The following is a 16,502-nucleotide window of genomic DNA, read 5'->3' on the forward strand; positions in this document are numbered from 1 at the left end:
GAGGCGCTGTGAGATCACTGCGACCTCTGACCCGGTTGCCATGAAATCTCTCCGCCGTGGCAACGTTATTATTTGCACCACGTGACACCAGATATCCCGTTGGCCCTATCACTCTACCCTCGAAACGTTACATACGCATCCATATCACGAATATTTCTGTAGTGTACGGAATATATTTCACTCGAAATAATATCTTAATTCCTTTTCTTGTTCTAGAAAGATCAAAATTATTAAGAAATCTTTTTTATTTGTTTTGAAGTCATTTTTATTTGGGTACTATTTTGTTGAGGGATAAGGCGGGAAGTGAGTGAAACGGTTTAATCGAGTATTTCGTTAGCACGGCCAGAGGTGCGTACACTGATGCAGTCACGAACATGGGGTTATATGTGAGCACCTTGTTTGCTTAGGGCGTTTTGGGACGACTTTGTGGCCCTGAAGAAGTCAAGGACGCGCGGCTTTGTGACGGTTACGTGACAGGAAGCGGGCAGAATCTCGTCCTGTGGGTTGTTTTGATGAAATCTGTGGTACGTGCCCTCCCACAGGTCTGGTCGGACATGTTGATGGTCGGAGGAAATAGACCATAAACACACCTGACTCGGATCAGCGACTTGATTATATATCCGACTTCTTACCTTCGACATGCTGAGGACCCACTCACCTGGATAGACAACCTTAAAAGGAGGAGTAAAGAAGACTCTCTGAAGCACTGTTGGGAGTGAAGTTTATTGTTGTTATAAAAACTTGACTTGTTTTCAAACATGGTTCGGTTAACGATAGACTTGATAGCACGGGTGAACACTCACACCAAGAGGAAACGTGACGAGCCACTGTCACAATACCTGCGAAGACTCACACATCTGTACTTCCAGGAGAGACATATCGATGAAATAGTAAGTAAAATAACTGATATACTCATTGTTGTGTTAATGATAATGACAATGCATTTAAGAAATCATTCAACATAAATGGATAAAATCTGATGCTTTCAATGAAGGAGAATCTTGTGCCTTACAAGATCATGTATGATGTATCATACAGTTTAATTGGATACTTTGTCCACTGTATCCAAGTGGAATTTTTCTTAGACTGAATGATGCTTCTGGTGGATGTGTAGGATACTGTGACAAATTTCTTGAATATATAGAAATAATTCTCTTGATTGTAGTTATTGTTAATGTTAGGGGATTTCCTAATAGCTCTTAACATTTGTCCAACACTAACAGTTAGCCGCATAGCAACTCAACAGGGCCACTTTCACTACATTAGATTTGAATGTGGCCCCGTTGAGTCGACATCGCTAGTCTAACACATGCCTCTACTAGGTTTGTATTTTCATTCAATCATTTGTGTGAAAAATTCTGAGAGCTCTGAATCATATGTACCCTAGTCAAATTCTCCCTTGAGTCGGACTATGACTATGACATTCCTTTTCAGATTGTCGTCTACAGTCGGTCTCTGTGTGGTTGTCATATATAATGTACCTTGTAATTGAAATACATGTACCAACCGCATAAAATGAGCTACACAACAATTCCTAGCCTGAATTCAATCAAGCCTCTTGTGACCGCTCGCAGCCCTGTAACCCGCGGGGAGGGGAGAGAAACCCCCGGACAGCTGGAGTTTGCGTTATACAGACTAAACAATTCCCTGTGGCCTATGTCAGTTTAAGCACATTGTACAGTGTACATTGATAATGACACCAACACTTTTCCTTGACTGATGGATCAGAAATTTTATAACCCAGTTCAGTTGGTTTTACACAAAAGCAGGTCTGAGATTTGAGTATTGTTAGTTTGTCCCCAAGGATTACTCATAGAAATAAGTCAGACCTAGGCATTCATAATAAATCAATTATTTCGAGAGGTTTATTTGAGATGCCTTGTTGGAAGTTTGATTGCAATTGAATGCAACCCCAGCAACATGAGAATAGAAGTGCCTACTTGTCATTGACACAGTGCATTCAGAGAGAACAAGCACACTCTCCAAGCAGGGTTAGCTCCGGCTTGTTTTCAATGTATTTTTAGGCATTTTTATCAGGTTTTCTATTCTGTCCGCCAGCCCAAAAGAAAACCTGACAAAATAGAAAGCCCAATAAAACCCCCTAAAAAGATGTGGAAAACAAGTTGGAGCCAAAAGTCTGCTTGTAGAGTAGTACTAGAACAAGCCTGGATTGTGATGGTATTGATGTCATGATTTATTCATTAGTGTGAGAGGTGTGGCAGTCATGACAGGAACTGTGAACTCAGCCCCTCCCAATAGTTTACATAACAAATCTCTTCTTGTTATCCTAATGATAAGGACAATTAGGCTAGCCATGGCAGATGGAGAGAGAAGGATGGCTTCCTCTGTCTGAAGTTGTCTGGAGCTGTCAGAGTAGTCCTAGGGTTTCATTTGTAGGGCTGACAACTTCACTGACAAGCAATTTTAACTGTTGGTTTGTTTTGCTAACAGCAAGAAATAAGCCAAATACTCCAAATTGGTTTTTGGATGCTCACCCCAATGTTTGTTTAAAATGCCAGATTATATAAATTATAATATAACCTCTTAAAATTGACCCTTTAAAATACGAACCTCCATGATTGCCACGCCTGTGTTATGCTGAATGGTGGCTGTACCAGTTGGATACATAGCCCCGTAGATTGCTGTTTAATTTCTCTGTAAATATGCAGAACTGTAGTTGACTTTGCTTTTCACATGGCCTGAGCTTACCCTTTGAGTGTTTTAGTTTGGATGGAATATTTTGTTGATTTATGGTCTAAATTCTGGCTCGTAATTAGCTAATGGGGACAAATAAGGTGTTTGGAAGTAATTATTCTAACTTATCTTTTTGTTGTTAGTAGTTAATGATGATAATTAATGTTGCAGTGGTTTGAACCATTACTCCCATTACTCAGATTGTTAAATTTTCACACTGACTGAGCTTTCACTATGAACCAGCAGTTTATCGCAAACATTGGCCTGTAGCTTCACTCTTTAGGATAGGACAATGAAAAGTTTCTGAATGGCCCAGATAAAACCTTGTTGGCCTTAGTTAATGCATTTCAGGTACCCTTTTGGATGGTAGGCTTGAGCCTGTGTTTAGTCTACCAATGGTACAGAAGTAAACCCACCATAACAACCTGTCCCTGCCCAAAGACAGGTGTGTGATAAGCAGGTGATACGATTGTTCATCCACAAACAGGTTGTCTCCACATACAGAACTCCCATTGTTCCACCTGTGTGCTAGCAGAGGCGTGTGTTTGTGTAAGGGATAGATGGTGTTCCCTAAACATAAAGTTCTTGAGATACTGCTGTGAAAGAACGACTTTTAGGAGACAACCAAGGAGGCTAAAGAGACCTTCTTGAGACAACTGTTGTAGACAAAAGAATTACATCTACACAGTAAATTGATGCTTAAACGAAGGAGGTTAAAATTTTTCATTTCAACCTCCTTGCTTAGGCACAACACTAGATATCCTTTATTTAAAAATCTGAAGGCAAACTACACTAATGTCATCTGTTCAAACATCGAACTACCGATCCCGTTTGCAAATATGGCAATCAAATGGCTATCGTCAAGGGATCATCCACAAACGGCTATAGTCCATGGAATGGCCATAAACGGCTATCGTCCACGGAACGGCCATAAAGCTATCGTCTAAAAAGGCGATTTTATCCATCCTTACATTTGTGTTTTCTAGGACGACCTGTCCCTGTGTAAGAACCTGTCAGTGTTATACCTGTACGACAACAGGATCTCCAGGATACAGAACCTGCACTTCGCCTCCAACCTCACCCACCTGTACCTGCAGAACAACCTCATCAATAAAATAGAGAACCTGTCTTTGTTAAGGAGATTAGAAAAACTGTAAGTGTACATTAACCTGCTCTAGGACTTTGCTTGTTTACCATGTACTCAAATAACACTATGGCTTTCTTTCCTATGGCAATTTATCAAAGTCATATGATACTTTAGAATGAAACATGTACGTAGAAAGTTCAATCATTATCTATTGGTTGTACCTCATTGCAAGTCATCCTTATTTCATTGTATGTCTTGTTTAACCGTTGGTACTAGCTCTTTACTTCAATACAAAGCACTTCAAGTTCAAATCACAATCTTCAAGCTGTTTTGGAACTTTCATTCAACTACATGCTATATTTTGTCTAGTTGTTTATTTTGCTTAGCCATAATATGTAATAAATGTAGCTTACAATGTGTTGTAACTCTATGTAATTGTTATTCTACCATGACTCCAGGTACCTAGGAAATAATGAAATCACAGTTGTGGAAGGTCTGGAAAAATTGGAGAATCTGAAGGAGCTACACATAGAGAACCAAAGATTACCACCTGGGGAGAAGTTACTGTTTGATCCCAGGTCCATACAAGCATTGTCGGTCAGTCTACTTGTCACAAATCAATTTGTTTCTCCTGTACTTTATACTTTCATGTTATGTTTCATTCACTTTCGAAAACCCACTTCTGCTCACAAAGCTTGTTTTTTTGCAGTGGTTTAACAACTTAAAGCAGCAAAAATGGTTGTGCTGTCTTCTGCCTATCTACTTCCTTCTTTCAAACACGAACTAAGAAATCACAGAAAACACTCCATTTTCTCCCTAACACAAAATTAAATCCCGACAAACTTACGTGCATTTATATTATCCCTATTGTTAATTGGTCAGGTGTCGTTATGTGTTCTGAACATCTTGGGAAACAATCTGGAGGACTCAGCACTTTCATGTTTTGCTTTATTTACTGTCTTACACCTACTTCTGTTCACAACAAAGCTTTGGCCTGACCTGTACTTTATTCCTGTTGTTGTTCAGGCGTTATGTGTTCACTTCTAAACGTCTCCCTGTTGTTGTTCTTCAGGCGTTATGTGTTCTAAACGTGTCGGGAAACAACCTGGAGGACCTTCAGGACTTCCGCTGCCTGGGGAACCTGAACCAGTTCATGGCAGCTGACAACCAGCTGGAGGACATGAAGGAGCTGGCGCAGGTGCTGGCGGGCTGGGTCAACCTGTGGAGACTGGAGCTGGTCGGCAACCCGCTCTGCCGCAAGGCCAAATACAGGGACAGGGTCATCGTCATGTCAGGGTCACTCGGTGAGTTTGATTACCAGTCTCTTCTACAGCAACACCATCTTTCCACTGACTGCAAAACTATGATTATGAAATTCTCTCGACAAATGTTTCCCTCCCGTATACAACCTGCAAGCCTTCAGAACCAGTGTTCACTGCTATCATCACCATCTGCAGTCGTAGAAACATCCTGCAGCTGCATTCAGTCTTCCTTAATCTTTTTCCACCGTTCCTTGCATCTTGCAAGCTCCCTTAGCTCTCAGAGTTTCTTTCCTTTTCACTGCTATCTCCTAGCATAATCATCTCCATCTTCCATCAACTTAGTTCAATGCCTAGAAGTGGTCAACTATGGCCTTGTATTGAACAAACCAGTAAAAAAGTCATCTCAGACTTGATTCACATTGATTTTAAGATTTTTTCCGTATTGGGTTGCATCAAGAGTTTTGAGTTTATTCAGGTCCACAATTAGCATGACAGTTTACATTGTTAGCTTTTCTTCTTGTTGTCCTTATTGGTTTACATTTCACAAAACTACATGACACATTGGAAGGTACCATACATACATCATGTATGACCACATCTTTTATTTTCTTTACTCAACAGAAGTTCTAGATGGTAAGGAAATCAACGAGACAGCCAGAAAGTTCCTGCTGAGCTGGAAGGCAAACAAGGAGGCAAGGCGGAGGCAGCGGGAAGATAGGAAGAAGAACGGAGATGCAGACGGAACAAGACGTAAGCACATCATATACTTATAAAAGACATTGTAAGTAGGATCCCTCTAACCTACAAGGTTATTGCAGCATTACTCATTAACTTGAGCATGATGACAGAAACATTTTCAGAACTAAGTAAGTAAGGGCTGTTTATGTGGACATTGTTTTGATCAATATATCTGATATACTTAAAGCTAAGATGGTTATAATGAAATAGTGAATGTTTTTTAATCCTTCCAGCGACATGGGTTGATTATAAGGTCTACAGTAGTTTTGTTTAGCCCTAGATCTGACAGGGTTGCTTCACTATTTCTCAGATGCATTTGTGATAACTACACAATATACTATTCTCTACTCCCAAAGGACATGCACTGAGGCAGATATTACATGCTCACACTTGTCTAGTAATAATGAATGACAGGTACTGTAACATTTCCATTTGTTAATGTTAGGTGTAAAAGTAGAGATAATCCCAGTGGAAGAGGACCTGCCTGAGTGTGAGTACAGACCAGCAGTGGAGAGTCTATGGGCATAAGGTTCTCATGTACATTGAGTCATCATGACTGAAATGGGTCGTCTCAAAACATGCCTTCAAAACAGAATGTGATCAGTTTGTTGCTCACCCCCAAGCCCCAACCCTAGCTATAAACCAATCTTGGCTGTCCATCAAAATTAGCAGTTCAAACAGTGAAAGCATAGCATCAATTAGTGGTTTGACCAATTAGAACTGATACAGCATGTCTGTCAAATATTTGCATTTTTATTTTGCATCTTTATGTTTCAACGGCGGTGTCGATCTATTGGATCTGCATCCAAGTGTATAAGAGAGAAAAAAAATTAACAGAAACAACTTTAACGTCCTAACAACTACAAAGACCCCAACACACTGCCAAGTACGTGCCATACATTGTTAATTTGTACTTCAGGCGTACTGACTGTTAAAAGCTTTTCATGGACACGCCATTTGATCTTATTTGCAGTGTTATGCAAATAAAGTGAGTACTTGATCCCAGCTTTACGCTCCAGGTAGGTTATGTTACAAAACAATTTTGAGACCACCCAGGCCAGTCATTCAAACTAACCTTTGGACTTCTTTCCCATGTAACCCTGTATTAACACCACACCCGCATCATCAGATGTTTGGTAATGTATTAATTAGACTAAGTTCAATAGGGATTAAGGAAAGAGGTGTCCGCATGGAGAAACAGAAGTAAGACATATCATCAATGCCATTTTCACCTGAGAACTAGCATAATGTTTGATTGTATTTTCAGCTTTAGACTCAGAACTTGCAGACCCAGAAATTGCATTTTTGAGGAAGCTGTTTGGACATTCAGGCCCAAATTTTCCCATGATGAGCCGGGACAGTCTGAGGCTTCAGCCTCTCCAACAGCTTCCCAGCATGCCTCTGGAGGACCAGGCTGTTGATGAGTTGGGCAACGTGGCCCGCTGTAAGTTGTGGTAGAATCTAGGTGGTGGTGGTGTCATTGTGGAGACAAGCACTGCATGGGGCAGCCAGCATGACAACAGAAGGTGCACTGGGAAGTACTAATGGGCTTAGAATAACCTTGCACAATTCTTTTTTGTACTTCTAGGTAACAATTATTTGTGATATTACTTTCTACAGATGTAGAACACCGGCCAATGTTCACTAATCATAGCTTGTTGTGAATAACAAAAATTTCACTCCTTTGCATCCTCGCATAACATTCTATTTGTTGGTGTGTAAAAATGTCTTTATGATTTACCTTCTTACTATTTCAGCACTGCACAGTATGCAATAAGCAACACAGATCACAATGTCATGCTCAGCCAATATGGATAACTGTGGCGCTAAGCACAGACATGGCAAAATATAATACTGGAAGATGTGTTTGTAAGTACTGGTAGGTATCAGATGGGCATCAGTGCAATGTTTTTTTTTCTATTTGGAATGTTTAGCCTCATGCTTAGATATACATATAGTTGATAAGAATGAATAACAGCTCTGAAATATGGTTCATCAAAAGGTAAACTTAATTGCCCAAATGTCCATCTTCAATTACCCCCAGAAGATCATGCTTCATTTTTATCTGTAGGTCATAGAGCATAGTAAGATCAAAGGTTGACTGGAAGCTTTGACTGACAGCCACTTTCTAGAATAGCCCTTCCCATAACACACCATTCTACAGCTACTGTGCAGTGAGCAGCTGTTCTACTGAATGATTCTCACCCACCTGTTGCACAGGTTACTCCTGCTGACCTGCTGTTTATCCACATGTACAGGTGAACTGCCACCTCTGCAGCTTCCTCACGCTCCTCTCAGAAACTACATCATGCCAGGCCTCCCGGGAGCGAGGAAACAGTTTGAGGCCATCCTGGCGCGGTCTCGCAGTCTGCCCGGCTCGGCAGACGTGATGGGACGAGGCGACATGCTCGCCCAGAAAACCGAGATTATCGCAGAGTTGCCAAAGAAGAGCCTTAGTGACCTACAGGCACCCATTAGGTATGTCTCACTGGTTTAATTATCCAGGTTGAGGAGATTCTGAAGAATGACTAATATCACCCATGTCCTTTGTCATATTTGAATGTATCTTTTACTATAAAGTTTTAGTGTCCTTTATCTGTTTAAAATAACTTCATCAGCTAACCAGTTATTGATACAAGTTCTTTTTGTGTTTTTTTCCTTGCATCAGTGCTGTACTAAATTTCAACAAAAAACTAAAATGCTGGCCAACATAGTTAGCCAGGACTGAAATCATCTTACTTCAAATCATCACCACATTCATCATAACAAATCTTGGAATCCTTGATAGTTTTTAATTCTATGTGTCAGTTATAATCTTTATTAGAATAGGAATTCTGTGTAAGGAGGAAGGGTGATTCTCACTGTTCTTACAGTCAAGTACTAACTAGCTTGGTTGATTATATCCACTGTAACCAGCACAGGTTTTGTTGCATGGATATATCCATAGCAGTTAGAGAGTCAATCATGCCAATGTTGTATGAGTTACTGTAATTGAGTTAGCTATCAGTAACCAACCAACAAGTGTTTCATGATTGAATGAGCATTGCACAGTGCAGTGTTGACACCTGTACACAGATCATGCTCTGGTTCTGTCTAACCCTTCGACTTTTTAAACAATGGAAAATTTCGATTGAATCTGATGAACAGCAAGAAAATTTAAAAGACATCTTTTGCATGCATAAGCTTCTCTCCAACAGAAAAGCATTGACAATTTTAAAGCATAGAGTTTGGAATCCTTTAGTAATGGACAATCAGGGTCAGATTGCCTTGTGCTCTGCTCAGAGCAGCTGCTTCTAACACTTTTAATGGTTTGCTGTGTTGTCACTCCTAAAAGTTTGCTGTTTTTGTTTCTTCTAATCGTTTGCTGTGTTTGTTATCTCTAACAGTTTGCTGTGTTTGTTGCCATGGTTGTTCCCTCCAGGCGAGTATGGGAGGCGGCCCCTGATGCTCATGTTGTGCCCTCCTCGGTTGACCCTGACCAGCAGTTTGTCTCCATTCCTACTAACTTTACACCCGAGCCTCCCACTAACATCCATCCTAAGTCTGCCAAGATATGATTGCCACCCACTCCCAGAGTGCAATAAAAGCGTATGTCATTATTTCTTGACGGTGCCTTTTTTTGGTGGTGGGCTTAGACGTAGATTTATCATTTTATGATATTTGATGGAAGTCTGTGTAAGACTTTATAACCTTTAGAAATGACATGAACATAAAAATGACAGTGACAGAACTGGGTAAAAAAGGTCAACATTTAGGAACCTCCTTGGGATACTCTTTACATAATATCTGCATCATATTGCCTGGACTCAATACAAAATAGAATTCTTAAGTGAACTTACAATCCCTACAACAAAAGATATTGGTAGTGGTAAGAAATAACAGTAAGAAACTTTTCACTTTTGATACTAAGTACATTCTGTTTCAGAAGTAAACATCTGTGACCTCTCCTTTAAGATTTGGTTTTCTGTCCCTACCAGTTTACTAATGTTGTTAATATCCATTAAAAAAAATCATTATTTAGCTGTGTGTAAATTGTATCAAAACTTTTTCTCTACCTTCCATCAGATCCAGGTATGCAAGAATCTTAGTGGGTGAACCAGGAGGCACGCCCATCCCGAGGGACCTGCCTCCACCAATCAGAAGTTCTCCTGTCCTCAGACCGTCGCTCCAAGCGAAAGCCATAGACGTGCGCAGCTCCAACCAATTTGTAGACTCCAAGGTTCTGTGATGGTGTTAAATGTTGCTCACACATTCCACCCCAGCACGTTTTATAAAGGGATCCATTCACATATTGTATATAAGGAGTGTTCAAAGAAAATTGGACAGGAGGTAGTATTCTGAATATCACCACTGTTCATAGTAGGCTCCTACTTGACTGATACTGCTGGAATTTATGTGTAGATCCATCATATGGACAGCTTATTTATAATTTGATGGCTGTATAAAAGCTGTTATTCTGAATGTGATTGCTCTTACTTTACGGATGTAATTTTGGGGGGCATTGGGTAAGAAGAAATGATCATATGTAAATCTCCATGTCTTCATCTTTAAAAACAATACATTGAGGTTTTCTTGGCAATATCTGCCTCACAGCTGAAACACTGCTGTGTAAGCTTTGATGCTCATGTTGGCAATGGTTTGTAAGAAGTCAACGTTACTTTCAGCATGACTTGTGTTGACTTAGGAAGGTGTTACGGTGTACTTCAAGGCCTTGATAAATCTTTTTCAGGAAGTACAACTGTAACAGTAAACACAACAGTTGTGTATCTGCTGAGAATTTTGAATTGATTACAACTTCATGTAAGGTTGTAAATTCTGATTACTGGTGTTTATACCACTGGTGACTATTGAGCACCACTCTTGTGCAAACAACGTTGTGTATAAGTCAGTAAGAAGGGAGTAAGTGCTGGTTTTTGTTACTCCTAATGTATGGGATGGGATTCGATCATTTTGTACGTATACAGTGCCACATAAGGGCTGACCCTTCTCAATGCAAATAATGTTAACTTTGCCAAAGAGGATTGTTCATATACTTCGTCCTGACAAGACAGATCTTCAAAGTGAAACATCTGCCGACTGCTGCTATTTTCCTTATGCACTTGGAAGTGTTGTATTTTTGTTGTAACTTATATCAACGACATTCCTGTGTTCTGCCATGTTTGTTTTGGAATGTCATTTTGTGACTTGGGCAAGAAGATGACTGTCTTTACAGGTGGAAAAAAATTTAAGAACTGAATTGTACATGCACCTTGTTTAATATGTTTAATCCACCATTTTTGTAGCTTGAAATTGAATTACATGACTGTACTGATTGATATATCAACATGGAATCACAATAGACATACAAACACAATATATCACTGCTGGTGTGAATTTGACTCTTCTGCGCAAATGTTGAAATAAAGTGCACAGTACAGCATCTGTGCCTGGTGTAATTACGTGTATAGCTTTATTAATGTCTTCATTCCAAATAGCTCCTCACGTTATTACAATTCACCCAATTTCACCCCAAGTGCTGGACAATTGGTAGAGAATAATGTAAGTTCCATCAGCAGCTAGGACAGAGTTAAATCATTGGTGAGCATACATGCTTCAACTAATGGCCTCAGTGTGATTCATTTTACTAGTTCTACATTTAGAAATGAGACAATAATATCATCCTATGTCAACAATTAACAGATTAAGTTGTTGATGAGTATATCTCACCATTTCATTGCAGAATTTCTGCATAAATTATTGACAAAAGGACTGGAGCTAACCTTGCTGACCAACCCATGGCCTGGCTGGTCTTAAGCCACCTATATCAGGATGTGTTGGGAAGGCCTTGATGCATGACTAATATGTGAGGTTAGGATAGAGCTGGAATGCTGATCATCATATCAAAGCTTACCAAAACAAAACAACAAAAATGTAGAAAAATCTGGACCTTTTCTGAGGAACATTTTAACCATCTCAATAAACTTGCAGCTGAAGTGGAGTAGCTTTACAGCCTGTTTGGTCTAACAATAGTCAAAACACCATTACTACTTATAGCCTTGATTGCAATACTTGATTTGCCTGACGACCACACTGTTTACAACAGTACACTACAGTACAATGTTTTACATGATAGTTGCTATCTTGATGCCACCCAACATTAGCAATTATGTCTTTGGAAGTTTGCACAACCCCAAAAAAAGATTTGTTTTACTAGAGAAGTACATGAATTGTATCTATCGCAGGTAGTGTTTCTATCAAGCACTCTAGCATATTGTACCATATTTCAATGACAGTACATATAGGAAATTTGGGACTTTGCCTCAATCAAGCATGTAAAATGCATGACAGCCATTTATGACTGATTAGCATGTCGATGCCAAAGCTGAACCTAAGACTACCCAGTCCTAAGTATGAGGTGGATGCCAGAATCAGTGAAGATTGGTTCACTCAGCTCATCCACTTTCAGCTTGAAGGTTGCTTCTTCAAAAGGCTTCTGCATTTGCCCTGCTCCAAAGAAGCCCAGATCTCCCCCCTTCCTAGCTGAGCTGCAGTCACTCTCAGTAGTCGCCAGGGCTGGAAGTGTCGTCTGACCAGACACAATTCTTTCACGAAAATCTGTGGACAACAGAAATACACAATGACGATAATTCCAAACACATGTCGACTATCAAAACCTTTCCCGTGTTGCTTCCATTTCAAATATTATCTTCCCTTTTTACAAAATATCAAGATGAAATTTTCAAGGATAAAGAACCTTAAAAGTTAAAGTTTGTAAGAGGAAAATCAATTGTACTGTAGAGACTCCTATTTTGATTCACACCGTAGCTTACCGTTAATCATCTCCAAGGCTTCCTCCTGAGTGCGGGTTATCTTGTCCTGCTTCCAAGACGAAGGTCGTCTGGAGCCGACATGCTTCACCAGTAAGTGGGAGCAGCGCACCTGTGGAAGACAGTCCCAAGAAGTCTCACAAACATCTGTCATCAACTTCATCTCTTATTCTTAAAATCTATCACAAATTAATCAAAACATAGACTGTGCAACAACATGCTACTGGTGAACGTCATCTTCATTACAAATGCATATTCATCAGCAGTGACTGACAGTATTACTTTCAACCATGCAGCTGGTTGCTTGACTATGAGACAAGTGACACCTTGAATCAAACATTACAATATGATAATCCGACAAAAAACGCCATAGCTCCCCGTTCCACATTGTTGCAATAGTCTTACCTGAGATGTTGCAGGATCTGTAGGCTTCTCCCACTGACTTTGCTTTGTATGCACATTCAGATAGTAAGCTCTTCCTATATCAAAGTAAAGCAAACACTAAAATTCAGATTTGATGAGTACCTACTAGTAAATATATAGTTTATGTTCAGGCACAACTTTGTCACATTTATGTACAAGTGACAAATTGCCAATATTACCACTTAAGTAACTTAAGGCTAAAAAATTGCCTTGGCTTGGCATAGTAACAGGCCAAAGGTCACCATTACAGTCATGCGCAAAGGGTCCAAAATAATACCATAGAAATCGCCTTGTATATGCTTGTTAAAAGTAGCTGTAGGAGGCCTCTTTGTTGGAAACGTTGGTGTTTTTGAGCTGGAATTGACAGGTAAGGGTTGTGGCTATTTCATTTAGTTAGAAAAACAGGGTTTTAGCTATGTTTGAAGTGTCCGGTACACTTTAAGATAGGTGTAGTTTGGATGTGATCAGGTCTTGTGAAGGGGGGTCAAAGGTCATCTTGCCATGTTTTGATAGAATTTCACCAGTTTGCGCCGGTGGAAAATCGGCGAAACTCATTAGATTGACACTTTAGAGGTCAGACTACACTGCCAATGTGACTTTTCCATGATCTAAACTTCAGGTAGGTGACTTTTGACAGCCGTTTTCGTATATGTTTACAATAGGAAGTATAGGGGCTTGTGAATGGTAGACCTTGGCCAACAAGCATGCATTTTTGCACACTATTTCTATGCACACACATTTATAATACCAACATGGGAAGGATGCAGTGGTTATAAAAGGACATGGTCTAAAGACCAGTGCTCTAACAGTTTCTCTTGTAACTTTAAATACTTTTGGCTGGTACCCCCATTGAGATATCCTCAACACCAAGTCTATACATTAAACACTTAAAAGTGGTTTTCTTCCAAAGGATTTCCTTGCTGCAAGTAAAAAGCTAAATTTCAGGCCAGGAAAAAGTTGGTTCAGATCAGTGGAAAAGCCCATGTACTGGCCCTTATCATACTACAGGCTTAGGCGGCTATAGCGCCAGTGAATTTTTAAGAACTTGTCCAACCCTGGCTCTTGCTGGCTCTCTCCTCCCAGCCCTCTGGCAGGTCCCCGTGATCTGCCATTGTTTTTGATGTCACAGCTTCTCCTGGATTATAGTTTCTTCTGAATTCTAGTTTCCAACCTAAATACAGGATGGGATAATTGTGAGACAAACTACGAAATAATACAATGCTATACCAGTGGCAGACAGTACAGATATTGTTGAATAACCACATGCACTATTGTACATAATATCTGCCAGTACATAATATCTACCAGACCTTTTGGTTGCAAATCGTATGCTTAAGTATATCTTGGGCCAGGACAGACTTAAAGGGGCATATTGTAGAATCTGGTGGGCAAAAACTACAAATAGTAAGAATTTGAAAGATCTACACTAAGGTTCACATTTGTAACTTATTTGTTACTTATTTCCAACATATTCCCGTCATTTTGTCACATTTCTACCATTAATAAACGACGAAAAACGCAAAACGTGTAAAATCTGGTTCATTTACATATTAACTTGCGTCCCGCAAGTTAATATGCAAACAAGCCAGCGTAGAACGCTACGAGAAATCCAAATCGACCGTTACGGTCGGAGTTCGAGCGTCACAGGAAAATCACCACAAGTGAACAAACTTCAGAACGTCGGGCGTTCGATCGCGTGTTCGGAATGTTGGACAAGATGGCGGCCAATTCAAGCGGCGGCGGGGATTGCGTATATAATTTTTTTCAAGACGTTCGCACGACACTTCAAAGTCGCATCCGTACGTGATGAATATTGCTGTGCAGTGTAATAAGGTAGATTCAACCAAGGTTGATTCAACTAATGATGTAGAAAAATAATCAAAAACAAAGAATTTTGTTTTGTGTTCATGTCACAATATGCCCCTTTAATGCACTTAAAAGATATAATTTGGGGTGGTGGTGAGGGGATAACTGGCCGAAGCCAGACTATACCCTGGGGAATATTTATGGTCATGGGTATATTCTGGTCGTCTACACCTGTTGTTCCTGCATATTTATCATATAAAGATTATCATGTAACGTTATATCATATCTATATCATACAGAGACCCATATTTTGGACAGTCAGTGAGGCTTTTCCCATGTGGATGGAAAACCTTTGTACATTTGTAACTTATTTGTTACTTATTTCCAACATATTCCCGTCATTTTGTCACATTTCTACCATTAATAAACGACGAAAAACGCAAAACGTGTAAAATCTGGTTCATTTACATATTAACTTGCGTCCCGCAAGTTAATATGCAAACAAGCCAGCGTAGAACGCTACGAGAAATCCAAATCGACCGTTACGGTCGGAGTTCGAGCGTCACAGGAAAATCACCACAAGTGAACAAACTTCAGAACGTCGGGCGTTCGATCGCGTGTTCGGAATGTTGGACAAGATGGCGGCCAATTCAAGCGGCGGCGGGGATTGCGTATATAATTTTTTTCAAGACGTTCGCACGACACTTCAAAGTCGCATCCGTACGTGATGAATATTGCTGTGCAGTGTAATAAGGTAGATTCAACCAAGGTTGATTCAACTAATGATGTAGAAAAATAATCAAAAACAAAGAATTTTGTTTTGTGTTCATGTCACAATATGCCCCTTTAATGCACTTAAAAGATATAATTTGGGGTGGTGGTGAGGGGATAACTGGCCGAAGCCAGACTATACCCTGGGGAATATTTATGGTCATGGGTATATTCTGGTCGTCTACACCTGTTGTTCCTGCATATTTATCATATAAAGATTATCATGTAACGTTATATCATATCTATATCATACAGAGACCCATATTTTGGACAGTCAGTGAGGCTTTTCCCATGTGGATGGAAAACCTTTGTCTAAAACACATGACAGTATCATCAGTTACATTGCACTGAACGACCTATCATAGCTATCAACAAACTTTATTGCAACCTAGACCTACCTACCAAAGAACAAACCGACCTACCAGCCACACCTCAACACATACTCGATCATAATCAAGTCATGCTAAAATTTATAACGTTACAGCAACATCATAATTCTATCGGCAGCAAGCGTCAAATATTCATACCCCACATTATAGAACTGTTGTCTACTTATACGAGGGAATCTGCTTACATTGTTAACTCCATGTTATTGATAGCTAAATATCAAATTGACGAACAAATCTCCCGTTTTTCCTACCGTTGTTGAGATGATGAGCCTGGATGTTTCTGCCTTGACAGCGAGTTGCACACCAACCGGGTTAAAGGTCACGACTAGGATCTGTACCCTTGAGGCAGAGAACCATCCTTAGACTTGGTTCTAGTTCAGTCTCAACACACACGACGTCAACTGAGGGTTTTCTGATTTTCTTGCTTTCCTATTTTTGCGTTTATACGTCTTTAAAAACCTTATTGGGTCTATAATATTGAAAATTGCACCCTGAGTACGAGAGCTGCCCAATGACTGGGAACGAC

The 16,502-nt window shown here is 40.0% G+C and overlaps 2 protein-coding genes across 7 annotated transcripts; one reads left to right on the forward strand and one right to left on the reverse strand.

Moving 5' to 3' along the window:
* Positions 1 to 248: 248 nt before the first annotated feature.
* Positions 249 to 11,216, forward strand: LOC136428152 (protein phosphatase 1 regulatory subunit 42-like). Of its 6 annotated transcripts, XM_066417470.1 has the most exons (10): positions 255 to 890; positions 3,681 to 3,847; positions 4,240 to 4,378; positions 4,854 to 5,085; positions 5,665 to 5,793; positions 6,227 to 6,271; positions 7,049 to 7,225; positions 8,040 to 8,259; positions 9,203 to 9,369; positions 9,847 to 9,962. In XM_066417470.1, the coding sequence occupies exons 1-9, from the start codon at positions 759 to 761 to the stop codon at positions 9,336 to 9,338; spliced, it is 1,377 nt and encodes a 458-aa protein (XP_066273567.1). In that variant the 5' UTR covers positions 255 to 758; the 3' UTR covers positions 9,339 to 9,369; positions 9,847 to 9,962. The 6 variants fall into 6 exon arrangements, with proteins under 6 accessions (XP_066273565.1, XP_066273568.1, XP_066273567.1 ...); XM_066417468.1 differs by lacking the exon at positions 9,203 to 9,369 and having other exon boundaries at positions 249 to 890; positions 9,847 to 11,216; XM_066417471.1 differs by lacking the exons at positions 6,227 to 6,271; positions 9,203 to 9,369 and having other exon boundaries at positions 250 to 890; positions 9,847 to 11,216.
* On the reverse strand, positions 11,018 to 16,489 carry LOC136428158 (peptidyl-prolyl cis-trans isomerase NIMA-interacting 1-like). The gene is made up of 5 exons (XM_066417487.1): positions 16,228 to 16,489; positions 14,065 to 14,181; positions 12,993 to 13,066; positions 12,591 to 12,699; positions 11,018 to 12,375 (listed from the first exon to the last, which is right to left on the reverse strand). The coding sequence occupies exons 2-5, from the start codon at positions 14,120 to 14,122 to the stop codon at positions 12,155 to 12,157; spliced, it is 462 nt and encodes a 153-aa protein (XP_066273584.1). The 5' UTR covers positions 14,123 to 14,181; positions 16,228 to 16,489; the 3' UTR covers positions 11,018 to 12,154.
* Between the last annotated feature and the right edge of the window lie 13 nt (positions 16,490 to 16,502).

This window comes from Branchiostoma lanceolatum, chromosome 2 (assembly GCF_035083965.1).
Source record: "Branchiostoma lanceolatum isolate klBraLanc5 chromosome 2, klBraLanc5.hap2, whole genome shotgun sequence".
Lineage (NCBI taxonomy): Eukaryota > Metazoa > Chordata > Leptocardii > Amphioxiformes > Branchiostomatidae > Branchiostoma > Branchiostoma lanceolatum.

What these genes read in the sequence shown, in the direction of transcription:
- LOC136428152 (XM_066417468.1), top strand. Translation starts at nt 759, where the DNA reads ATGGTTCGGTTAACGATAGACTTGATAGCACGGGTGAACACTCACACC. An exon ending in CGTCATGTCAGGGTCACTCG is followed by an intron (nt 5,086 to 5,664) that starts GTGAGTTTGATT and finishes TTTACTCAACAG; the next exon opens with AAGTTCTAGATGGTAAGGAA. An exon ending in AGATGCAGACGGAACAAGAC is followed by an intron (nt 5,794 to 6,226) that starts GTAAGCACATCA and finishes TGTTAATGTTAG; the next exon opens with GTGTAAAAGTAGAGATAATC.
- LOC136428158 (XM_066417487.1), bottom strand. Translation starts at nt 14,122, where the DNA reads ATGGCAGATCACGGGGACCTGCCAGAGGGCTGGGAGGAGAGAGCCAGC. An exon ending in CAGATCCTGCAACATCTCAG is followed by an intron (nt 12,700 to 12,992) that starts GTAAGACTATTG and finishes TGTCTTCCACAG; the next exon opens with GTGCGCTGCTCCCACTTACT. An exon ending in AGCCTTGGAGATGATTAACG is followed by an intron (nt 12,376 to 12,590) that starts GTAAGCTACGGT and finishes TGTTGTCCACAG; the next exon opens with ATTTTCGTGAAAGAATTGTG.